The 27,685-nt window shown below is 36.0% G+C and overlaps 1 protein-coding gene and 1 long non-coding RNA gene across 4 annotated transcripts in view; one reads left to right on the top strand and one right to left on the bottom strand.

The window, feature by feature from the left end:
- LOC105256538 overlaps positions 1-27,685 on the bottom strand; it is a 95,330-nt gene that overhangs the window by 19,824 nt on the left and 47,821 nt on the right. For all 3 annotated transcript variants that reach the window (XR_003122480.1, XR_003122481.1, XR_003122482.1), the window contains exons 3-4: positions 20,004-20,126; positions 5,095-5,220 (exon numbers count right to left, since the gene is read on the bottom strand). This is a non-coding gene — a long non-coding RNA (uncharacterized LOC105256538). The remainder of the gene's footprint in view (positions 1-5,094; positions 5,221-20,003; positions 20,127-27,685) is intronic.
- On the top strand, positions 252-25,239 carry LOC105256539. Its single transcript, XM_011266535.3, has 4 exons — positions 252-3,002; positions 22,256-22,516; positions 22,833-23,059; positions 24,032-25,239. The coding sequence occupies exons 1-4, from the start codon at positions 2,864-2,866 to the stop codon at positions 24,371-24,373; spliced, it is 969 nt and encodes a 322-aa protein (XP_011264837.1). The 5' UTR covers positions 252-2,863; the 3' UTR covers positions 24,374-25,239.

The raw sequence follows: 27,685 nt of genomic DNA, 5'->3' as shown, positions 1-27,685 counted from the left end.
GAACCATCATGTCAAATAGTGTATCTTGATATAAAATCACAGATGCAAGCGATAAATTTTTATATTATATTAATTGAACGCATAAAAACAAAAAAAGACGTATCTCGTAAATTCATTGTTTTATTCTGACGATAGATTCTCCTGACACACCATACATGGCTAAAGAATTAGGCCTACTCGACAAACGAGATAGGAACACCATTTTTAATATGATGAGTTGATTTGCTATATCGAATAAAGGCGAGTCAAGTCCAAGACAGTCGCTAAAAGCGGTATTCAGCGGTATGTTCTCCGGATAGACAAGGGTCCGAATTGGTCGCCCTTTGGCCGAGTTTATTATCCAAATTAATTGGTTTATAGATCACCCCATTCTGACGGGGATCACGTGCGGTTATGCGGTGATGGGATCAAGAGGGAAAGAGAGAACGTGAAGGGGAGGAAAGTTTAACAGAGGAAAAGGGAAGGAGAGGGAGAGAGAGGGAAGCAAAGAGAAAGAGAGAGAAGGAAAATGATTTGAAAACGCAGTAAATAGGGGGATCACGCGAAAGGGGAAAGGCACGACGAGCAGGAAAGGAGAAAATAAGCAGCAGGAGGGGGATCACGATTCGAAGAGTAGTGGTGGAGCATGCGCGGGTGGGAGTGGCACCTTATTCGTCGTATCGCTCCCGCCAAGGGTTTCTGTCAACTACGAACTGCCGATGGTAAAGGTTCTCGGGGATACTTGCAATAATATATACTGCCACAGCTCACCCGCATGCGAATTTGCGGTATTATATATGTTTATAAGATCCAATTTATTCGTCTCAAATTCTTACAATTAGTGAAGAAGAATAAGCATAATTGGAATATTGTGACATATCATTTTTAAATGAAATTTGTTTGTAAGAAAATTCGAAAAAAGATTGTTATAAAAAAGTGCGCTAATATAATGTGAAATGTAAGAGTCTGATAAGATTTATACCAAAAGATTCAATTCCAATCATCGAAATCGATGAAGCGTGTGTATTTGAGAGTGACAGTGTGTTCGCGAGGATACGCATGAGAATCTACTAATGAAAGGATTAAAACCAATCAAATGTGCAAAGAATCGCGTTTGCAAAAGGAATATATACGACGAAAGAAGATAGAGGTGAACAATCGCGATCGGAACACGTGGCTAGAGACTAAAGTGTCACGTGGGTAGTGTTGCATCGCGTACGAATTTGCATCAAGTCGCATTATCCACGAATTTTTGCAAAGATTCGCAAATATCGGGAAGAATTTCGATCTGTGTAAAAAATCACACTGTTGGAAAAAATCGCGAAAAATTCATTAAACCGCGAAATTAATACAAACGAAAATTTACGGTCGCTGATCTCCGACGATCCATTTTTCTTCCTGTCATCGTATAACAAGAAGAACAAAAATAACAAAGAATCCGGATGCACATCAGAGGATGATTGCGGAAGCTGGATGAAATTTACGAGAAGTTTCGTGCCGCTTCTTCGCGCGAAAGCTTTCGCTTTGATAACTAACGAGTCGCGGCCGGCGAAAGAGCCGGTTAATCAACGATGAAAAACCATTGGTGAGGGAAAACATCTCGTTTGTTTTCATCTCGAGCGCGCTCGTCCAACTTCGGGAAAAGAAACAAAAACGACTCGATGCAAAACCTGACTTCTCGAGGCGTTTCGCGCTTCGACGAGTAATTATTTCGTGTTAATTAGCGCATATCGAAGAAGACGGAGAGAATAGCGTTAATCCGCTCATCACGAAGACGAGTCGAGGATGTGAAGAGAAACGACGAGTGTCGCGAGAGGGTGATTCCTTTGACGGGAATATATACGTATATGTTCCATAGTGTAACGCATACCTGGGCAACATCGCATGCAAAAAGAAAAAAAGAGACAAAGAAAACGCATGTCGAGTGTTTGCGTAAAAAGTTCGTCAACGCGCCCCAGGGGAGGCCCGAAGCAAGTTGCGAAGAACAAAAAACATTATGGGACACCGTTTACGACGAAAGCAGCGCTCATCGTCCAACAACTAACGATAAAAGGAAGAATCGTTAAGCTCGAGAAGACCCTTACCGAATGACCGAAATAAGCTGGAGTAATAGCGAAATTGCTTTCGCGCGGATATACCAAAGCTGAGTGCGGTTATTGCTGTGGTTTCTTTAGAACACGTGGCGACGAAAAACATTCCCTTCGTGAAAAATTGAGAGAATTTCTTCGTTGATCAAATAAATCGCGAGAACGTTAGACAAGAAGTCTAACGCGATAATTTAATTTTGATGAAACTCGAGCGAAAGAGAAAGAGAGTGATATAACAACTATTTTCTATCTGGCATCTACGGCCAACTGATATCTACGATTTTCTCGAGAAATAAAATTGAAAAGATTAAGATCGTGAAAAAATAAATCACGGCAATAGAACAGCGAAAAATTCCTTGCATTCCGTTAAATCCAAGAACGCAAGATGGAATTTTTTTCATATTAAATGGCGCGATCGGTATTTTGGATCTTCTTAAAAAACACATAGAGAATATTTCCACGAAAATCCGAAAACGCGAGAGAAACGTCGCGTGAAAACAAAAGGACGAATGCGAAGAAATTTCGTTAGTTCGATCGATTCATCAGCATTCCAATTTTGTCCATACCTAATGCACTGAAAAATCGAGAATGCTGATAATTTTCTCGAAAAACACGTAGCATTATCATATCTCTTTGAATGCGGAAATCAAAGAACATTGTGGACGCGATTAAAGTGAAAATTTCCGTCGGTGCAAATTCTGAGGTGCAGATTCTAACTCTCTTTTTTTTTCTCGACGGTACAAACGGCCACGATTATCCTCCCCTCTTCTTCCCCGCGCACAAATGTCAAGTGAACGATGAAGTACTCGAGGGTGAAGACGAAGAATTGGAGCGCCACTTCGCTCGGCGACGAATCGTGCTCCAGGTGCGGCAAGTGTCTGACTAAAATGCAGTTCGTACTACTGTCGGTGCTATTCTGCTCTTCTCTGACGACAGGTAAGACAGCTTTAATCTCGCCGGAATGGCGATTTCCCATTGCCACCTTTCCCTCCACTATCCTCGCTCACATTCTGCATAATTTATTTTTTTTCTTACTATTTTAACGTCCACGATTTGCATGTTGCCTTTTGACCGCGCACTGTGAAGCTTTAATCTTTCTAGATTTTCTTAACTTTTTATGGAATATAAATCTAAGTTTCCTTTTACATAATGCTGAGATTTCATTTTTACATAATGCTGAGATTTCAATCAATATCAAGATTCCGATATGATATTTTAAATAGTTGCGAAATAGAATGGTCCTTTATGTCGTGAGAATAACGATAAATGTTGAAATATCCCGGCTAACTTTAAACGATCGGAAAAATCGAGTAAAATTTATCTATAGCAACATTGCGTGCAATTAGCATAATGAATAATTGTGCCGCTCGTCCGTGATGTGTCATTCCGCCGATAAGTGCTTAATAGGTAAATTAACGTTGACAAAGTGACGTAATTAATCCGCTAACTAGTTATTAAAGTCATCGCGGATACCCCATCGCTATTACGGAGGTAAACCTCGTTTTACCGTAGGCTGAAAAGAGATTGAGATCATAAATATTCAGCGATGTTTAAAGCGAACGCCCGGCGGGAAATTTTCACTTTGAAGGATATACACTGATATACACACACACACACACACACACACATACACATATATATATATATATATATATATATATATAATATTACACACATACACACACACACACATATACATGTATAATATTTTATGTATATATATGTACATACGTATTTCGGGATCGCACAAGCGGGAGTAATTTAACAAGAACTTCGTGTCGACTCACGTAACGCGACAAACTTAGCGTAACCGATGCAATTCGCGCGCAAAGCGCTCGGGCTTTCATAGCACTCTGTGAATTCAGGACTATTACACGTCCCATCCGATTGGAATTGTTGAGAATATATACCGCAGATTGCTTGCTAGTAATTAAGTTGTATTAATAACACGCAGAGTGGACAATTACTATGGCTATTAACGGTTATCGCTTTGTGCGCGCGCGATACTATTCATAACACGAAATGATTTTACATCGAACTACAGAGTTTCATTAAATTTACGAGCATCAAATTTCGCACAAAAGCTTGCAACTATACTTTAACTGATTTTACGAATTATGTACGACCTTTTAATTGTAAATTGTAATTTAATTTCTTTCCCTTTTAAAATAAAAGATTTCACATATGAAGAGAAACACTTTATATACATTATTTTATACGGAATAGAATTTCCGCATGAAAAATATATCCGACTGAAGACCTATAAATTTCTCGAAACAAATATTTTTATTTCACGCTGTGAAAACAATTTCAGTACGTCAGAAACAAGCCTGGCAATTTTTACGACTGTGTGGAAATTTATTCAAATCGGTTATGCGCAAAACTCAAGGCGATCATAGTACGTCATTTGTTTTCCTTTAAAAACATCGCGCGACACATATACCTGAAGTCACCGACATCGTCAAGTTTGCATAAATGCAATCCGATTTACGGAAATTCAATTCGGACAAAAAGTCGTAATTGAGATGATTCGTTCGCGACGATCATTCGTTTTGTGTTGATCGTTTTGAAGTTTGATCGAGCTCTTCAAAGTGAACGAAGAGAATAATTTGTTATCGTGATATTCGATCGATCGAGAAATATAAATCAAACATGATCGTAGAGTTTAAATTTTTCGCCAGAACGAACAAAGAAATTTCGTCGTTTTCGCGGATGGAGAATGTGCCTGGACGTGAAAAAACGAAAGCGATCGAGAAGGGAGGAAAAGACGTCTAAGGGATAGAAAATCGGCGAAAGAAAGGCGTGCGGATGCGGACAAATGCAATGAAGGAGATTATGCAAACGGTAGGCAATTCGATTGGAGTGCACCGCAAATAACCGTAGTTTTAACCCATTCGACTAAGTGCACGAGAAAGACCAGCTGCCTGTCAGCCATTAGAATATCGCGTTCAAACGTGTAATCTCAGAACATTGGTGTTTGTCGAAGAAAAGGGCGGATTTTAAGCCAGGTTTTTCATTAAAATCTTACCATTCGTTGACTCGTCACGCCATTCATGAAATCGTTCTCGCCCTTGGCCCAACAATTAAGTTCCCTCGACACAGCTCTTCTAGGGATTTTAAATAAAATCCTTATTTACCGTCACCATTCGCCTCTCTAAAATGATAAAAATTATGCAAAATATATAAACAATGTTGTAAATAATATACAGATTAGCAAATAATAAAATAAAATAATAGCAAATAATAAAAATTAAAAAAAAAATTAATTAATTAATAATATCAAAATTAATAAATATGTCAAAATCACCTATTTCATATTGTCAAGATAATATCTTTAAATATATCAATCCAATAAGAAATATTAATTGTGTATAATATACATGTTACTATATATATATATATATATATATATATATATATATATATATATGTATATATATAAAGTATTTATATAGATAGAAATAAAACCTAGATAACTAAATTAGAAAATATATCAATTGAATCACGATCAAACAAATTGACATATTGTAATAATGTCATTTGCAAATAATACGTAATGAATATGAAAGAAGTAATTACAAGAAATTATTGATAATATCTGCTAACTATAGCTACATTTGATTATGCTATTCGCAATATTTTTACAAGAGATCAACCCATACTTTCATTTCGTTGAGATTCTTTAACGACATTAATGAATGAGATTCGAGCTTATGTGAATTTAAATATAACTGATTTCAGTGATGTAAATATTAGAATTGTCGGTGGCAAAAATAATTCCATTATATTAAAATCAATGTAACATGTATATTGTCGTATATATAAAAGAAAGAAAAAAACTATAAATAAAATATTAATAATGTGACAAAATAGTTTTGTTTTAAATTTTATATTTTTTAAATTTATCCCAAATCAAATGAATTAAATTTCCGTCGAATTAAAGTAAATTCAGAAATAAAAATTCAGAAAAATTCAGAAATTCAGAATAATAAGAATCTGCTATTTATTTACATTTATGCAACTTAAAAAAATTGCCAAATCTTTCTGATTTTAACACTAAATATTTTAACAATACAATTTGTTATAAAATTTTAAGAAAAATGGATTTTAATAACAAATTTTTAACAAGTTACATAAGCAAACCTATATCGAAGTCATTTCATGAGTATTTGTTTGAAACATTTTAATAAAACTTCCTAGGGAAAAGGAGAAAATAAATTATACTCCAAAATAAAAATACATTACACTTTTTTGCATTTTTCTGAATAGATAAGTTGAATAATTAAGAATAAATTATAACTGCTGTATACCTGCGTGACGCAAATAAGATCACCTTAGCAAAGCTAGCATCATTACAGAATTAATTCGCTCTTATCGTCGCGATCGGTTGCTATGAGGGGTTGCAATATTCCATTCGAATTATTATCATGCTTAATAACATTCCGGCGCATGCACGTAAGTGCACAACTATTACCCACACCTGCGGGACAGAAAGGGAGAGGGTGACTTGCTTCAACTCACCTATGATCGTTCGCGTTTCACACAATATAACTTGTGCATATAACATTTTCGTATGCACAGTTATAAATTTATGTACGAATAAACATCAAAACTATTTACCGGTATTAACACTATAATCATATAATCATAAATTAAATAATAATTAATTATAAATGTAAATATGTATAACAGAATATATACGTGTCTAAATATGTTATCAAAATCTCATTAAAATGAAATATCATCAATTTCTAAAATAATGAAATTCGTGAAAAATAGCTTTTTTATAACGTACAGTTTACTAGTTCTAGAGCAAAAAAGAGCACTAAAATTAAAAAATTTAATGTTTTAAAAGAGTATCTATCTTGTTTTTTCCCGCAAATTATCTCATATCTACTTACACATATATTATTTTAATTAGCTTTATATTTTTTGTCTGTTTTTTTAGAGATTAACAAAATTTCGATTTTCAGAGAATTAGTAATTCATGCGTATATCAGGATTAAAAAAACTCTTTCTTTATAAACATCGTCTGTGAAGTAATATGTAATTCGATATATAAATATATCATATTATTTATAGGAATAAAAAAAATTTTACTTAAAAATAAAATCAATAATCTCTCTCGAAATGTTTTATGAAAAATAATTATGTTAAAAGAAATTGTTCGCATTCATATTTTTTTTATTTTACTCCTATATTCTGATATCATATTTTCCAAATGCAATCTTCTTGATGGTGGCTTCTAGGTATAAGAGATTAATGATCTCGCAAGATGGTCTTTCGAATGGAGAAGGATAATAACAGCAGGAGAACGGTGGGAGGGGGGAGGGGGTGTGCATAATGCGGGTCACTTCTGCGAGACGGACCCTCGTGCAGTCGAATGCGTTTGAGAAGCAGAATACGCCAAGCTCGTCCTTCACGAAGTGCATCATTTTCATACGTAAACACGCGAGGAATAAGAAGGGACGAATGGCGCGCATCGGCAATAAGACAGATGGCTTCTCCGAATGCCACGGCATCGAGAGATTCCTTTCCAAGAACCTTACCCCGTTCAATTCTGTAAAACGATGTTTGCATCTAAAATAATTCCCTGATAGCGAGCGAAATCCAATGTTTAATTAAAAAAAGAATTTAGAAAATAGTCTAATAAATAATTGTAATTCTTTTCAAAAATAAAACTTAAAAAATAGATTAGACAAAGTGACAGTACTTTACAAAAAAATATACACTAAAAAGTACAAATGTTCTAAAATTATTTTTTCTCTAGTGCGCGCGGGCAGCAAGTCGTGTCAGAATTATAAATTGCGGACATAACAGCTTAACATGATGCGCATTCATTTCTCAAAGAATACAATTCATAGACGTTAATTCGGTGCAGTAATAATTAAATAATTGATTTAATAATATAAATCTAAATTTCTCATATTTACATTGCATAAAAAATTAATACTTAATTATTAATTAAGTATTAATTAATAAAAATATATTAAATCTGTAATATGTCTTTTTGAAATGGAGCGGAATGAAATAGGATGGAAAGGAACGAGACAAGATCGCATCTCTTGATCTTGCATTGACGATTAGTTCGAGAGAAGATTTAAAGTGGTTTTCTGGCACGTTTAATACCCGTGCTTGCTCATCGAGGTGACAGTTTAAGATCTGCCATGCTGGGATGATCAGTTCTCACAGCAGCGTGAACCTTTGATCCCAACACTCCAAATACTGTTAGAGCAGTCTTATATAAAATCGCATTTGCATTATCTTGAGAGATAAATGTATGCTTACACGTCATTAAGTTTTATGTTGTGTTATCTAAAGAGAAAAAGAGAAAATCAAATGACATGTTATAATAAATATATCATATACTAAACTTTTCGAAAGATAGAAATCAGAAAAAAATAGACATCGCTTGTATACAGATTTCATTTTGATATGATGCTATTATTGGTTTCACCTGTTAGTTTCGAGGTAAACAAGTTGTATAATCATGACCAAAATTATCAAAGCGATAAATGGAAAAATATTTTCCAAAAAATGTTGCATAATAAAACATACACGTGATTAATACTTACAAAACATTATAGTCAGGAACATTAAATCGTAATGTGATTAACATACATATACGTAATAAAGAAAAAAATTTTATATAGATCTCAAATGGATTTTTTTCTTTTGCCCAACGATTTCGATCAAAACCAATGAATTGACAATTCTGATAATGATTGACAAAGCAATTCAATTCAATCGGCACATACAATGACGCACGTTCTCCCTATTACGTGCTGTCTTGCATCTCCATACCTATTTCGTGATATGCGACTGGTCTAAAATTTAGGACGTCGAAATACCTGATTTCTCGACACAATGGCCACAATTAATAATTGCAGCAGTAATACTCCTCTGTCCAAGTCGATCCCGGAATTATCGGTCAGTATTGTACGTGTACACATACGTTTATACTCTCGTATGCGTTGCGTGCGGTTAATGGTACCGTGGGACCGTTTTATGACAGAGACAAGCGTAAGTATTAATTTCATATTTGTCTCTGTAAATTGTCTCCGTTAATTGCCGTAATCGGTTGCATTGCGAGCGTCTATCGATCATCATTCTGCGCGTCCATCCTACTTAATTACGTTTCGTGAATCGCAGCAATTGCAGTAATCGAGACGAGTGTACTTGTGTTACGTCGCTCGGGAACCCTTGAACTTCATGTTCTGTCGCGTATCAATCCTGAACCGAATAAAACGCTTTGGGTTGAAACAAATTTTGAAGTATATATTTATAAATTGGCTGGAAATATTTTTAATCCAATATCACAGATGGATAATTAATTTAAAAAAAATAATAAATATAATGAAGATAAAACTTAACTATAAATATAAATGCGTGTGTATTTAATCCAATAGATGAATAATTAATTCCAAAAAGAATAACAAATATGTAATAAAGATGAAAATTAAATATAAGGAAATTATATTAATATATTTCATATTAAACAAATTGTGTTGTAAAAACAGGAAGGTAATGTGTCATCATTAGGAAAAATATTTTTATGCTAAAATAAAGGGGACATTAGGATTCATCACATTTCCACAAGATTTCAACGAGTAGTCTCTTCCTGAAAGCGGTGCTATATTATTGCACAAGCACTTGAAACGCGATCCGCGATGTAGAGGCTGCCGACGCGTTAATGAAGATCCGGGCGTTCGTGTCATAATCGCGTGTATGCCCATGTGACGTTAATCGAGTGGCTTTCTGGAGCATAATCGGGACAAAACAATAAGCGAGGGAAAAGAATCGCGACGGAGGAGACGACAAATTCTCTCTCTCTCTTTCTCTCCTTTTTCCTCCCTCCTTCTTTTTACCTCTGCGGCAGCGGCGCGACGCGTAATTGACAAGGGTAGAGAGAGGTAATGGAGGAATTCCGTTTTGGTTCGTACATTCGATCGCCATTGTCCACGGCCGAGCTGGATCTCTGTGAGTGGAGAGAGAAAGAGAAAGAGCGAGAGTGAGAGTGAGCGGGAAGATCGCATTTATTATTCGGCCGCGTGCTCGACGTCGCTCGCAGAAACAATGGGAAAACGAGAGTCACGATACGGGCTCGGCACGCTGGAGCACCACTTTCGGCTGTCGATCTCTCGCATTCGCTTAAAAGCCTCCTCCGTCCGATCAGGCATGCATACTGGCTCTATACACGGCCATTGCATTTGGGCAAATTCGCGTGCGAGCGATAATCGACAAGAAAAAACAGCCGTGTCACGTGAATATTTTGCGATGTGCTCAAACTTCGTCAAGTTGAAGGCACGATATTCCCGTTACACGTCTGTATCATAATTTGATCTAGTTTTACATCTTTAAAAGAGATTAATGAACGTATTTTGCGTTTTGAAAATAAAAAATATTCTATCAAAAACATATCCTGTCGATATATAAATATGTAAAATAAATAATAAATTACTAAAATAAGTTAAATAAATATTTACTCTCGTTCTACTTTTATTAATTGGGAATAACAATGAATATTTTAATGTATCCAATTGATCATCAGATAAATATTCAATACACTTTATTTTGTATACTTTATTTTGTATAGAACTTTGATTTTATAATCCGAATACGTGTATATTTTCAAATGTCCGATTCAAAACATTTCCGCACTATCAGTTTTCCAATTGCAAATTTTCTGGGGCAAATTTTCCACAGAGCCCCTTAAATCCAACGCGTATTGTAGCTCTTTTAAAAGCAAAACATTTAATTCCCGTATCCATAAACATCATACACGCCGTGTATCTCACCCCCTACGAAAGATATGTAAACAAAACGCGATTCTCACCGTTTTATCGAGCGCCCGAGCGGCTCGCGTAATTTAACAGGGCGTCACTAATGCGATTGGTACCTGGCCGATGATTGATTATTAAATTAATAATCGAATTACAGCTCGCCCCGGAGCGCGCAAACGCACACACGCCCGGCGCACACTATGCCCGCGAGCTCCACTATGCATTACGTTTTGAGCACGCGTTGCGGTCGACGGTCGAGAGCTTTCGCTCAAACGCGTTCGCGAGAAACACGCGTTTGCGGATTTCTACGCGTTGCTTCTACCATACGCGCACGTGTGCCTGGCACATGGAGCAAGAAGCATTTGACCCAGATCGCCCGTTAACGATGCTTTTCGAAAGCGTCGCAACGAAAATGTCCCTATCGAACGACACTCGATATTCGATAGTGGAGGCTCCTCTCATCGCTGTCGAATATCGAATGAATATAGCGCCGGTCGTCGTCATAGGGACATGTTGCTTGTACAAAAGAGCGAAGGAAAAAAAGGGGAGATTAGCCTTATAGCCAAGAAGGGGCCCGGCGAGTCCCGCTTCCGCCGCAATAACATTATAATTGCGAACCGGCACGTAACTGCGGGGTTAAAGCCCCCCCGCTTACCTCGTTATTATCTACTATAATAAAGAGAGCGGAATCGAATCTCGAGGTAACTCTCGCACGCATGACGTTTTTTTCTTTTGCGCCCGACGCGGGTTGCGTCCCACGCAATTAGACAGAATACACGGAACGCGACATGCGAGGAATTAAACGAGAAAAGCTGAAAAAATATAGGAACATTCCGACTTTGTGCGAGAACTCGTAATAAAAGATCCGCGAGAGAGAAAGAAACGAGGAACGAGAGAGAAAGCTAATTCATTGTGGTGGAATCTCCGCGCCGGCCACGCGAAACGATGGAACAATCGCAGCGGAGTTTTCTCTCTCATTGCGAATTTGAGTGGTTATGGTCGGCGAACTTGGCGCGGACTCGCTGGCATTCGTAGACAATGATCGTGTCACGAGCGCGCTAATTGTATATACTCCGTCGTCCCGATGAGACTTTATTATCTTGCCGATGTCGAGTATCGTCGCCACAAAAGGGAAAAAGGTCTAGATCGGGGACAAAAGGACGCGATGGAAGGCGCAATTAAAAACCATGGACTGGCGTGAAAATGAGATAAGCGCGGCGAGTGCGCGTGTCGCGCGAAATTAGAAAGATAACGTGAAATTGTTCTTAAAAATATCTCATTGTCGATTCCAGAAATAGATGTGATTTAATCTTTAATTAGATACGTTATTTTCTTTCCTTTCGGGGAAGGAGAGAGGGAAAGAAAAATTTTGAAATATTTAAAGTTCGCGAAAAGAGATAATTAGAAATAAAATTAAAATTAGAATTAAATGACAATTAATTAAGGTTCAAATTTATACAAATTAATTTCTTAGATTCCAAAAGTTTCATTTCCTGCCATGGTTCTTTGTAAAAGCATGATTTGAATATTTTAAGGCAAAAATATTGTGAGGAGCATAAATTACGTAACTGTTTAATATGCATATTAAAATAAAATACAGTAGAAGGTCTAAGTATAACCAATATGCGACTATTCGCGAGACAGTTTCTTATCAGCTATGCAGATTGGTGTGCTTAGTATCATTGCAACAATAAACAAATTGCGTGAAAGTTTGCGTAACGAACGAACGACGACAGTTCCATTTTGCACGCCTAAAGTTTGACGTATACACGAATAGCCATATTTCGAGAGTATCAAGCTCCATCCAATTCCGGAGCTCCGCGAACACGCGCAGCATTAATTAGGGGACTCAAAGGCCCCCCCGACGTATTCTCTCTCTCTCCCTCTCTTTCGCCGCAACCGCGATTGCTATCATCGACAATCTCGTTATATGAAACTAGGCAACAGCGGATACGGTTATTCCTCTATTGTCGTGATTACTATCCTCCGCCCACATTGTCATTCCGCAGTCTGATGTGCTGCAATTGTACGCCCCTTCATGATCAGAAAAGTATGCACTCCTAGCAGTAACTGCAATTTTAAAGCGGCGTGATTAAATGCGAAAAAATTTCGTTTGAAAGGGAATCTTTGAACTTTATGTTCAAGCTTGTCAAATTAAGATTCTCTTTAATTCCTTTATTCTAAATAAAAATTATCTTTCTACGAGTTTACATCTTTTTCGCGGAGAATTGATTCTTAAAATTCGATATTTATATTCGATATTCGAGTAGTATTATTATTACTATTAGAAAATACTCTTGATAAATTGTTTAATTATAAGACAATCGTACAATGTTAAATGTAACGCCGGTTACTTCATTCCGGCCACAAATTGAACGTAGTGGTAGTTCGCTCGCGAATTTTAATCAAATACGCGAACAAGCGCGAGGGGGATAGCCATCACTTGAAATGTCTTTAAAGAAAGATAGTGCACGGAATACGGGATCGTGTGGGACCACGCGACTGAAAGATTAATTAGACAGATTTAATTACCTTATCCTTTTGCTACAACTTACTTTGCTACGGTTTCATTACCGTAAATTTGCTTTACCTCTGTTCTCGTAGCTGCTTACTTTGCGTGGTAGTGGGACAACAATGCCGGTATATAATGCCGTATTGCATTTCTTGCTATATCTGTATCGTGTTGCTACAGCTGCGGAGGACAAATTTGCGAGAATGGCGGACATCATTGCTGTATTCGCGTATGGACGAAATAGGAAAAATATCAGAGTTTGCGCTCTTTTTTCGAATTCTCCCCGTATCTCGTTATCATTTTATGCAAGTTTATTCGCCGTTTGCTCGAGCATCAGTTTTTATTCGACATTATTTCAACGGGGGACATGAACGTGTTCACATGAACATGTTCTATTCAAAATGTCGCATCGAGAAATGTTAAAGTTAATGATTAATAACTGAGGCAAAAGAAAATATCGTTTGTTAAACGAGATAAATTGGAAAAATCAACATTAAACTTAAATTAACTCTAATAACACTGATCAAAATTAAGGAGAATTTTTTAAAAATCGGTAAAAATTAAGGAGAAGAGAAATATTGAAATCGTGAAAAATTGAAATTATATAAAATTTCTCGACTCCATTTTGTACGAAATGCAAATATGCGAATCGTATCTCCCCTTAATACTCTGCAATGTGTATAAGAGACACCATAAATACCGCCTCGCATCGGATCTACATCCGATGGTTAATTTACACATAGGACGACAAAGGTCTCTCCTCGACTGCGGCGTCCCTCGTATCTCGCCTCGGGGGATTCGCACACCTGCACCGGTCGACCAACCCAGCTGCAGGCCGAGGAACGAAGGGGAATGGTAACCACCATAGAACGGTGATCACCACGCGCTGTCAGTATCACGACGACAGCGGCTAGGCAAGAAAGCGTACGTGGGGTCAGCGCGCGTTGCTAGGTAAATTCGTAAGCAATTATCCGAACTTGGAGGAAGGGGCACCCGACGGACGCAGTGGTAGTAGCTCTCGAGTCCCCCATAACGGCGCATTCCTTACTCCTCCCGCGGGATCGTTCCCGAATTAATGCATAGCCCGTGGTCGGAATATTGTAGTTCTGGTGAGAACGAGAGCGACTAGGAGAGAAGATAGCCCGGCTTCGAGAAGCAATTATCGGACCACTACTTTTCTCGTTCATTCTCTCTCTCTCACTCATATATATATATACTCATATACTCATATATATATATATATATATATATATATATATATATATGAGTATATGAGTATATATAATATATATATATATATATATATATATATATATATATATATTCTATGTATCTATTTCTATCTTTCTTCTTTTCTGCTTATCACATCCAATATCATTAGTTCCGAATTAAATTTCGTTCACGTTTTTCGTATCGACGAGCACTGTCTGAGCAGTATCTCACCGCGTATGTGGACGTAATTTTTTTCTTTTCGATATCAATCATTCGCGCGAGATTATTTTTGTGCGTGAGGACCGACAATCAATTAACGAATAAAAATGTTAATATTAATTGTTAATTTTTCATTATAACATGCTCTCTATTTCCCAAGCTCTTTCGATCATCAAAGTTATCTGATAAATGATCCTTTAGTGGAATTAATGAGATATTTCTCGAACTTTGATTTTCTGTAGTTTATAGGCAAAGTATATCCGGCTTCATTTTAGAACAAGCATTTAGTTCCACTGTAGAGAGATTCTGTTCGATATTTCTGCTTAATCGAAACGATGTTGTACGATGTCCAATAGTAAACGCTAAGTCCTCGTTTGAGTACTTAGCAAGTACTTAGAAAGAGAAAATACCTATTGCCGTGATTTCCTCGTCATATCACATTTTATGGGAAAACAGCTTCACATTAGTTGAAGTTAACTCCACGCAGATATATGTATGAGATAATTGGTGCGTTGCCCAAAGACCTTTGGGCGATCATAATTATTCGATCATAACATACAGTACTATATAGAATACTGGAACATGAGATCGCTTTACAGAAATTCAAGACGAGTATTAATTCAAATCGATCATATACACGTTCCCACACACAAGTAATTCATGCATTATTTATGTTTATATTGTTAATAATTACATGTATATATGTGTACATATAATTATTAACAATGCATGTATGTATAATTACGCATATACATGTAATGGAAAGAAAAAAAAATATATATAACATATAATAATTAAATATTTTTTTGCAAATTTCTCTCTCCTTCTCTTTTATGGATATCAGAGTCGAAAAGAATTCAATTACAAAGAGCTGAAGGATTATATAATTCTTTTCAAATTACATCTCAATCGCCAAATACATAAATAATACGTCTCTCAAACTTTTGTATCCATAAGAACACTCGACGACTGCAAATAAGACATTCACAAAGAAGATGCAATACGACACTTAAATGTCACTCGAATTGCAGCGCTTTTTGATGAACCTCAATAAGACACTCCATCTCCCGGCTGACAGTTATGGAACGAGTGTATCGTAAAGAAACGTTCCTTTGCGGTGATTAAGGAGGCAATTGCAGACGGAGAGTAAACTGAACAATGTCGTCACTAATTTAGCCAATTGCGGCTGCACATGTTTCGTTTACAAGCGTCCACTAGCGTGTGCAATCCAAAGCGTAATGCGTGTGCGTGCACTCGCCTACGAGACAGCGAGTGAATTACGCGTTTAAGCGTGCTTGCGATAATTGTTATAAGAGGAATTATGTTCGGGAAGGGGGAAGGTATTGGCTTTGCAGAGTGCCCGATGACGAGGTAACCGTAATAAACAATAATACCAATTAAAACTGCCAATTACGATGTTAACTGCATCCGCGTTCTTCTTAATGCTCGCAACTCGATTACCACGCAAAAAAGGGTGCATTAAATAGATATATTCTTTTCTAACAAAAAGATATAATTGCATACGTAGCAATTGAAAGATTGACAATAAGAGTGTCTAAGAGATAGAAATATTTAAATTCCCTCCTGAATATATCAAATATTTAATTTCTTTTTCTTGAATCCAGATTACATCTGACGAAATCAATGCTTATTACACGACACGTCGTACAAATACATGATGTTTCATATAATCACTTATTAGGTATTCATGTTGCACATAGCATGAAAGCTTTAATATACACGCTTATCGCGGCGTGCAGTGAATATGCATAGCGATAAGCCCAGCGCCGACGTTTAAGACTGCCTAAACTGATTGCGAGAGGAGCGCTGCGTGGGAGCACTCTCGAATGCCTTGCACGCGTGTGTGCACACGGAAGGGGACGTTGCTTGCATTATGAGATGCGCGTGTGTGAGTTACTTAAGCGCAATGCTTGACGGACGTCTTTTCTGTCGCCGAAGAACTCGCGCCAGCGCGACTGACCATTTGACTTCCCGACCCGCCCACATCTCGTAAAACGGTCCACTCGGTCTTCCCACAACCGTTCTCAAATTTTCGAGCAATTCGTATCAATCAAGCCTCTACCTCTCTCCCGTCTGTCCCCCCCCCCCCCCCAAGAGAAATCGTGCCCACGAGGCGTCAGACAACGAGCGAGAACGATTTATTTTAATGTCTTCAGAAAGGGACCACATGCGAAATTATTAGTGTCCGTGTGTATGTCTGTATTATATTGAAAATGGATTTTAATTTCCTTACGTATTTACTTTTTTTACACAATATTGCACGACACAATTTGATATGATACATACATTATATATGTAATATCAAAATATCTATAAAAAGGCAACAAGTAAGAAGATGTTAACAAAGATGCACTCTTTCTGGCAAAATAATAATTTATATCATATTTGATAAAAAAAAACAACAATCGTTATATTGGAAAGTGTAGAATGTGCTTACATTTAATCCAAACACAAAACAAATTGAAAAGGGATTACTAATTGCGATGTAATAATTGAATACACGGTAATTACGAACGCGGCGTGTTATTTTTAAATTTCATATCGCCGTTATTTCCCTCACAGTCATTGATTGTACATAGTACTAATTAAAAATGCGACGAACGATCGATTTTCATGAATAACCGAACAATCGAAATTAAATGTAAGCAATTAACAACATGTATCGCGGTTTCACTTCACGTTCCATACTCATATCATACAAATTTTTCATTCTACCAATTTGAATACATTATACTTCACTACATATCACTTCACTATCAAATTATATATATATATATATATATATATATATATATATATATAGTTATATATTTTTAAAAAGCTAAAATATTTTTAAACTTATATATTAATTCCGATCAATTTCCGATTCATTACTGAAAATATAGTTAATTCACCTAAAGTTAAATATACATATATATATATATATATATATATATATATATATATATAAACAGTGATTTTTTTTAAATTGCTGAGAACGTATATGTTAGAATTTAATAATATCAATTGTCTCATTGTATGCGAAAGAATGAAAGACTCGAATTATTACGAGCTCGAAAATTTATCGCTATTTCACCTCTCGTGCAAATAAATAAATTCCCATTAAAACGAATTGTTTCAAATCGAACAAAACGAGGGAGCCCGAATTAATTCGCAACGAATGCACCTGCTGTTAACACAGCGCAAGAAATTTCCCAAAATTGAGTGTTTTACTGCACAACGGGGCGCAACCCGCCGCGCCCCGGAGAGTTTTCATAAATCGCGATGCACACATAAGTTCGCTTAACCAGAAATTTGCTCTCCCAACTCTCTTTCATCCTCTTCCTCTCTCTCTCTCTCTTGACTGTGTAATGGCGCTGTTTTTCCAGGAGTACGAGAGGGATGCGGAGACGAGGGAGAAAACGAGCGCGTACAAATGCGACCGTTTTGGTCACTCTCTGTATAATGCAAAAAAGAATCGCGAGCAAAGCGTATCGACGTGTCGACGTAGCGAACGAGCAAATAAACGCGCCGACCCGCGCCGCCGCACCAAATTTATCGCGCGCGCTTAATTAGCGGGCAAATAACGCGATTAACGCGCGGCCGACCACCACGCGGGCTGCCGACGGTTTGTCACGTTTACCACACGACTCGCGCGAATCGGAAAGCTTGTATATATATATATATATATATTGTGCGTCGGAAACTGTTGCTCGCGACAGCCAGAAATGCAGCCGGTGTCCCGCGGCCGGAGAAAAACGAAAGGCACAAAGGCACGAACAATAACGCGTCCGCCGTGACTAATGCACCGGTTATTGCGCCAAACTATTTATTTTCGACACTTGAAATATTGCGACGTTATACGGATACTATGTGAAAACGATATTTCAATTAATAGAATATGTTATATATATTATTAAAGTTTCACGCACATATATTTTTCTTATTTTTTCTCTTTTTATTGCAAGACATATATTCTTGTTCTATCCCCTGCTGTTACTTTTAGAGAAATATTTTTTAAACGTTTACGAGATATTATCGATGAACTATTGTGAAATATAGAAGACAGAATAATGGCGAGAATCGTATTTTCGCCGTTAACTGTGAAAGGTGAAGGACCAGAGAACGATGAATCGTTGAAAGTTTTTGCCTACCGCGGTGTAAAGCCGCGGAATGGAATGGAAGTCGAAGTATTGGCTTTGCATTTGATCAACCGTGCAATGAATAAGGAAAACTTGGTCGCGTTCTATGCATCGGAATCTGTTGCGTTCGTAAGCCCGAATTGTAAGCCCGCACAGCTGCGGGCGAGAAGGCGCATGCTGGGAAATAATATCATGCGGGAAATATATAAATGATATTTCGAATCATAAATTATTCATAATAAATACGTCACTTTTCTCCAAAGCCACCTTTAGCTTTTCCCTGCAGTTGTCTTTGGGAAATCGTGTATTATATAAAGATTAATTTTTATCAAATATATTTAAGTAATATGAAGGAATAAAATATTATACACACGCACATATGCTTGTTTTTGGCATAAAATCAGCCTAACATATTTCTCATTTGTATTCAAAAATAGTTAAGAAAAACCTCGAAACGAATAAAAATACAAAATGAATAAAATACATAAAAGACATAAAGAAATTGTAAAATCATCGCGTTAGATTTAATGTAATTTAATACAAAAGCGGTAAAATAATTGCGATATAATTTATCTGTAATAATCGATGTATAATACATTCATTACCGAGAAAAATATAGAGAAAAAGAGATAAAATTTATTAAAGTCTTGTCGGATACGGCACGGAATAAAATTCAAAGTATCAACTTTATATTTGATCAGAAACGCGACGAATAAGGAAGCCCCGTATCCTGCCATATCCAAGTCTGCGACGAGGCAAATCAATCCTCGAACTTCAAAGGAATCCCGCCGCTCTGATCCTTCGGGATTTCCTGATACGCGTGGGAGTCTTTAATCAGAGAACGCGAGTCGACGGCCCTTGACGGAACATCGACCTCAGAATGGGCTCGGTCGCCCATTGTCTTCAGAATCGGTCCGTCCGGCCTGTCGCGTGGCATATTAATTAATTCGCTAATTATTAAACTAATTGCCGGTTTAATTGGCTCGCGAGAGAAACCAACTTCACAAACAAGGAACGAAGACTTTAGGAAAAGAATACAGACTGCTTGATTGTGCACCATGATACATACCTCCAGGGACGTGCGAATCTCAGCTTGTTCTAACCAGACGATATCTTGTCTTGTTGCTATCAACTATCCAAATTAACTAATGCTGGATTAGCAGTTGATTGTTTCTTCTTCCAAGTCTCATGTCTGTAATTAAACAATTAATCTAAAATTAATTATCATGTATTTTTTGATTGCTTTAATTTACATCTATGTGATAATTCTGAATTTTATGGAATATATATGTATGACACACTAAATTTGATTGTATTACGTTTGTGTTTGTTTTTGTTTGTCATTTACAATTCGCAGGTTTGGGTTTTGTATATTCGACACACTATTCAATATTTATGTTTTCAGTATGTAGAGCACGTCAGAAGCATTCGTATCCCAATACGTACACTTTATTCAATGCAAAGTGAGTACTTCGTATCAGAGGCACGCGCGAGAACCGCGGTTTCGCATCCTGGGAGTTTTCACTCCAAAACCAACCGTACTAAAGTAGATAGCCGGCCCTGCATATCCTGTGGACTAACAGGACAGGGTCAAAGGGGTCTATTGTATTCTCGCTTAACTACTGCTTACTGCAACACAAAGCTCTGAAAAGCCGACAAATTATTTAAAAAGACTCGTTATTGTTCCGGGAAGGGAATGGTCAAACCGCCGCAAAACCACTTGCTAACTAGACGAAAACTCTTTCAGTTGAAAGAAAAAATAGTTACACGCATAGAGAAACTGGACTTTTACGTATATAAGTGAAAATTACTAAAGAGATAATAATAAAAGAAGAAAAAAAATAGAAAATGGATGTACATTTAAAATATAAAATATTATTCATAATATCAAGATTTTCGACACGTTGTTTTTACAGTTTGTTTAATAAAAAAATGTGGCAATATTTAAAGCGACATAAAGTATGTTTGTAAAACTAGGTTTTGTGTGTGAAAATAAATCAATAAACGCTATAGTATAACTATAGCTCTGTGTATGTTGAGATATATGAAAAAAAAAATAAAAATTAACTCTGATTTTATTTTTCTAATTGTTCTCCAATATTTTGTCAATATACTATATTGTCTTGAAATAAAGCTGCACATATGCACAAACATCTATTCTTAAAATAATACAAAATAATATGCCATAAAATAATATTTTTCTGTAGCATAGGTAATAAAATTGTCGGATATTGAAACAGTAATAAAAATATAATAACCACAAAACAATAAGTACACAAGTAGCAAATAATATATCTAAATCTATACGAGATAGATTTTACAGTCATATAACATAACGGATAATATGAAAGATACTTTGAATATTATTATATAAATATATTATTATATAAATAATCATTATTAACTTTTAACTTGCACCAACTATATAAAAAAGCCGCAAATAACTTTAGATCGTGTATTTCTTCTGTTAATCTTCTTATATGAGTTTTTATTTAACAAATATGTAATGCATAAAATAACTATTTCGCTGAAATAATTGTAGATTTGATTTTAAGAAGATCAGAAATATGCCAAAAATAAAAATCACGAGAGAAAAATTGCTTTTATAAAAAATTATCTCAAAGTAGTCTAGTAAAATTATTTTCTAAATTAATTTCAAAAATAAAATTGCAATTTTTTTCGTCTTTTTTTAAGTTAATGCTTGAAATTCTTTTGCAACCATTGCAAATTATATATCTATTATCGACAGAAAAAAAGATACAGATGAATTTTTCTGAAGGAGCTATTGCAATAATAATTGATCCCCATTTTAAACTTACAATTAGCTCACTTTAGAATACTCGACTACGTTCGGTCGATCGAATATTTTTAATTATTGCGCCGTATTTGTTCCGATCGTCCTACGCAATAAATAAAGTACACGTCGATCATTATAAAGCTATTTCCCCTGCTGGGATTTTTATCACGCGGCTGAAATTTTCTAACAATAACTATATTTTCGTAAAACTTTCCGAATTTTCAGCTTTTAAAATTATTAACTTTAATTGAATTATTGAAATTGTTCTAGTCTTATCATGTAGCATAGATAAGCCAAGTTTTATTGCATAACTTCTTTTATTGCATAAGAAGAAATTAAGAAATAAATAAAAAAATTTTTATTTCAGCGTTTCACTTAATATTCTAATTATTAAATTCTACTTGAGCTAAATTAATTTAATATCGTCGCTAAATTAATCTAATATCGTCTAGTCTAAATTACATTGATAGTATATCCTTAGATTAATGGAATAAGTAAATTATTTGTATTTTTTATTATTGTAGGTACCACACTGAAGATACTGAGATTGGATGTACCCAGCATTGCTGATCCACGGTCGGAAAAAGTGTCGCTCAAATGCGAATACGATCTCGGCGGAAAAGAACTGTATTCGGTGATATGGTTTAAAGACAATCGTGAGATATTTAGATATATGCCGCGAGCAGAAAATCCTAAGAGAGCTCAGAATATTACTGACCTATACATCGATCTTAGTCGTAGTGACAGCAAGCAAGTGACACTTCTGGGTTCGAACTCTCATAGAGGTGCGCGATCTTAATTTACAAATATAAATTATTAAACATATCGTCACATCGTCATTTTTCTCATCTTAACGCAATTTCTTACGCAACAGTTTTTTTCTGTGTCTAAAATTATTAAGTTATAATTATCAGAGAAAAATTCAAGTCGCAAGATCGAAGGATTAAAATTAAATTTGTTTCTCAAATTCGTTTCTCTAATTCATTTTATCATCACTCTTATATGATCTGATAAAAATATCTTTATAAAAAGAAAAAGAATATTTCTTCAAATTTTTAACTTACTTCTCTTTAATCTTTTTTCTCTGACTTGATAATGAAGGTGAGATCAACTTGGCGGGATCTTACGGCTGCGAAGTATCGTCAGAAGCACCGAATTTCGAAACAGATTACAGGGAAGCAAACATGAGCGTGGCTATACCACCCAGAGATCCCCCGACACTCGAGGGGATACGACCTTCTTACAAGATCGGCGATATCCTCGAAGCGGAGTGCATGGCATCGAGTTATCCCCCAGCAGTTTTAACGTTCATCTTGAACGGTAAAGAGGTGAGTCAATGACCGTATGCATTCCGCCAGTTAAACTTTCGAGAGGCCGCATGGTCGAAGAAGGGTTGATCACCAACTTTATGAAATTCTATATATTATATGTAAAGATTATACTTTTAATTTTTCGCTTTGCAGATTGTTTATATCAAATAGAGATTAATTTCTCATTTATAATTATCAATTGAGAGTGTGCAAATTTCTGGTTAAATCTTTTTTTTTGGTTTTCAATATGGTTTCTAACTCAAAACTTAATGACATCTCAATATTTTATTTGCAATATTTATTTGGCCAAAAAAATTCGTTCCTGAAATGTTATTTTAAAATACCTCTGTACATTGGTCGATACAAAATAAGAGAAAATTTTATAATTAATCGTGAAACGTAATTAATCTTCAAAAAGCTCGTTTCCGCGGCTGTTACGCAAGCACGGCGAACTAGAGAACCACATAACTTCCATTATTCAATGTTACGCTCTGTGCATGTCATTCGCGAGAAGATACTACTCGGTTTATTTAACGACAATTTGTCAAGTCGAGCCACTTTGCGTGGACGTTTTTATTTCGCTTGGTCAACCGGCTACACACATTCACGTTCTCAACAAATATAGAGCTACGACTCGCAAATTAACTTCTCGAGAATAAACTCGTGAAAACGCATCGGAATTGCGATGCTAACAAAAATATTCTATTCTGTTTTATAATAAAAATACAAAAGCTTGGAAACAATGATATAATGTTTTAGAACTTTTGTTATTTCTCTTTCAGGATTTTATAATTTATTTGAAGTCAGAAATTAAATTAAATCTGTCTTTGTCTATCATTTATTTGTATTCATTTATTTAATTTGCAATATTGTAAATATTTGTATTCATATTATAACTTGATCTATTACTTCATTAAAGTGTGTTATTAAAAAAAATATCAATTTCAAATTACACACATTTTGAAATTTAAACTTTGATTGGTTCAACAGGTGAACAGAGATACTTTAACCAAAAAGCGAGGCAACATGGATGAAAATATGATCTCTAGGACAGAATTGGGCCTAACGTTGCGTCTGGAACGAGCTCATTTTTCCGATGGCAAGCTAACAGTGGTCTGTCAATCAGCATTACCAGGAATTGCCAATAACTTAGTCTCCGAATCTATGAAGACCGCGACTCTTGCCGCCAGTAATCAACGTCTTGCCCAAGAACCCCCTAAATCGGGGGTTTCAAGATCGAATGCCGGAATGTTTTATACGGTTCTTATTTTTTGGATAGTAGCCCCGATTCACATAATTCGTTACAACAGTCTCAGATTTCTACGCGTTTAATATCGATCCGTAGATTTTGATCGACGACACGACAACCAGCGATGCCAATATCTTTATTAAATTCGTATTAATTAGTGCATACACATCTCTATTTGTTCATGCGGAAAATGTCATAATCACTGTCGATTTCTCCCTATGTGTTATCTGACGATCGCGGATGTTGCCGAATGTATGTATGTAATCTTTAGGGCGTGATACCAAGTGCGTCGATACACATTTCGATGCTCGGAATCTTCGCGCATTCCGTACACGTTCAATCGCATGTATACACAGTTAGAACACCCCGTATATCTCGTATATAGCGGATAACTCGGAGAGACATGGCGATAGTAATACAACACTACGTAAAGTAGGTCGAAACGCAGACGCCCGACGTTGTACATAGTGTATAATTGTGAATTAGCATTACAAATTATCGTGTATAATTAACTGGACGAGAGACCGAACGATGACGGAGAACACGATGAAAGTAACATGAGATGTATCGGGATTCGCAGAGATACGCGCGAGCGAAAAAAAACGCGCGTGCAATTTTCGAGGGAAAAATATATACGGCTGAAAATCGCATCTCCGAAAAATATCTATCATTCACATCCAGACCAGAAGCATAGTTTAACAAATATAAATATAAATGTGTGTACACGCGCCGATCGTAATCCTAAGTACGGCTCGACGTCGACGTATAGTATAAATAATGTGTGATTAATTCGATTATATTTCCCACATCTGATCTTCCTCAATGACGTGTGCGAGGTTCTACGTGTGAAGTAAAAAAATATGACGATTTCGTTCTTTACTGCCATTTTACATGAACCAAGTTATTATTATCGAAGCGAGTATACAGTAATAAACGATGATTTAATCAATTTAATTGGTATATCTTTCGCAAACCAGAATATCCTCTTTAACGTAATGCTTTTATTGGATGTTAATTATATTTAATTTGCGATTTATAGATAAAATGTATACATTGATTTTCGTTAAGGCATGTGAAACTAAAATATATCTATCGCAATCATAATCAACGCGGATTGCAATCGCTGTCATATCAAGGAACAAGTTAATAAATATTGCAAGAGCAATTTAATTATCCGAGAATCTCGTAATTCGATTGGTTTCCTTTGTTGACGTCTGTATAAAGAAGAAAAGAGCTATCACGACTCGATACATAATTTGTGTAAGTAAAATAAAGGCCAACAAGATAAGAGCAGTTTGAGACGCGAAAGGGAGGTTAAGTCGAGATAGGGTAAACAATAAAAGGGGAAATTAGCAAGAGGATGATCTTTGGAGAAAACTGTCAAAAGAGAGAACGGTCACATAAACCGCCTCGGATTCACCAAACGGATTTACCACCACCCTCACCCTTCAATCCGATCTATCGGCACGCCGCCGACTTTGCGACTTTCTCCTTCCTCTCCTAGATTCGATTTCCAGATTAATTAAGGATCGCTGGTCTGAAAGGACGCTCTCAAGATCCTTTCAATGGGGTCGAGTGTCCGTTCGTCCCGAGGGCGGCGTAACGAACGCCGATTCGAATCGGTTTCACGACACACCGAGCCCGATAATGGACGCGAAAGCCTGATTTTCCTTCGGCTCAGGTAAGTCTATCTTACGATTCCACGCTTGCTTACTGATTACGAACGCTTTCGATGAAATCCTCAATTTAATAGCTTACGCCACATACGTGAGAAAATTTTCAGGACCTGACGGAAAACTAAAGCCCGTCTTCATTTTTTTTCTACTCTTGTTCTCGAAAATAATAAGATATTTATCCCGCACTTTTGTTTGTTATAATTTAAGATAAGATCGATTCATCTTACAGAAAAAAATCAAATAATTATTTTTCATGCAGCTTTTTCGTTTTTTTTTATATTAATATTAATTTATTAAGAGTCTTAAATTAAATTTTGCCAATTAAGTGCAAGAATACTATTGTTAGAATGCTGTGCAACTTGATGTTAATTAAAGGGCAATGCTCTATTTATAGATTATAAAAATAATTTAAGAATTAATTGATTAAAAAAATACGAAAGTCTATTTGTCTCAAAAATTAATGCTCTAATTCTCATCTGCAAAAAAACACTTGCACCGTTATATCTAAGATATTTTTATAATTTAATAATTTGCCAGGAGAGATATACGATTGATCTGAAACGACCTACATAGTTCAACCGAAGACAATAGGTGAGCACCAAACTCACAGCTGAATTGTAGACGACACGACGTTAGGGCTTTAGGGCGCCCGAAGTCGAAGGTAGAGTCTCACTATTACTCTCTCGCTATTACTCCCTCACCACTTTGCTTTATCACCTTCTCTCTAGTAGAGGGAGAAAGAGAGAGAGAGAGAGAGAGAGAGAGAGAGAGAGAGAGAGAATGTGCAGCCTTCGTATGATATATGCCCTCGTATGAACACGTACGATAGGTGTACGTCTGTGGCGTAGCACGACGATACATACGTGCGTGCATACAAGCACGCGCGTACGAGTACAGCTGTATCCCGGAAGAGATGCCAGGAACTGATACGAAATCGATAGAATCCAGTTTCCGGCAACGTGACGTGCGGCGTTTATACCATTCGCCCAACAGCGGCATCAACTGGCGATAGGAACAACACTGTGCCAGCGATCTTCCAAGCGATTCGCGCGTCATTCGAGCACACTTTGACTAGATAGGTAGATAGATAGGTTCTCGCTTTCAAAAAGAGAGAATCGACGAGATTCCGAACCAATATGATCAGTTTCTTAAGAGATCTTGGCACAGAAATCGCGATAGTGCATTTCGCATATTTGCAGCATGACCTTCGCAAATAAAAACTCAGCATATGTCATAGCCATATGATAAAATCATGTAATAAAAAATTGAAAAAGTAAAATAATATAAATTTAAATTAAAAAATACAATTTTATAACAAAAAATTATACTTAAAAAAATTTGAATAGGACAAATTTTAAAGGTGTGCATTGATATTAACAAATTATATGTGCCATTATTCAGAATCAAAGATTGACTCATACGTGATATGCAGATATATAATATGCATTTATATACATATGAAGAAATTAGATAAAATCAATATATATATATATAATAGTAAACATTAAATTTTATGAAGATGAAATTGAATAAACAATTTTATTCGCAAGTATGAAATGGATATTCCATCTATCAAAAATAAAATATTTTTATTGTAGTATACATTAATTTTATAAAATAATTTTTCATATTTTACAAAAGTAATTATCACACTTGTCTAGAGAGAGGTAATAATAAAATTCAATTAATCATCTCATTTTATCGATATCAATTTCGTCA

The sequence above is a fragment of the Camponotus floridanus genome, unplaced genomic scaffold (assembly GCF_003227725.1).
Source record: "Camponotus floridanus strain SB8 unplaced genomic scaffold, Cflo_v7.5 scaffold15, whole genome shotgun sequence".
NCBI lineage: Eukaryota > Metazoa > Arthropoda > Insecta > Hymenoptera > Formicidae > Camponotus > Camponotus floridanus.
Note: the sequence above shows the minus strand (reverse complement) of the source record. Positions and strands in the feature narration are given on the sequence as shown.

Excerpts from the sequence above, each read along its gene's own strand:
- LOC105256539 (XM_011266535.3), top strand. The coding sequence starts at position 2,864 with ATGAAGTACTCGAGGGTGAAGACGAAGAATTGGAGCGCCACTTCGCTC. Across the intron at positions 3,003-22,255 it reads CTGCTCTTCTCTGACGACAG|GTACCACACTGAAGATACTG; the intron begins GTAAGACAGCTT and ends TTATTATTGTAG. Across the intron at positions 23,060-24,031 it reads TCATCTTGAACGGTAAAGAG|GTGAACAGAGATACTTTAAC; the intron begins GTGAGTCAATGA and ends TTGGTTCAACAG.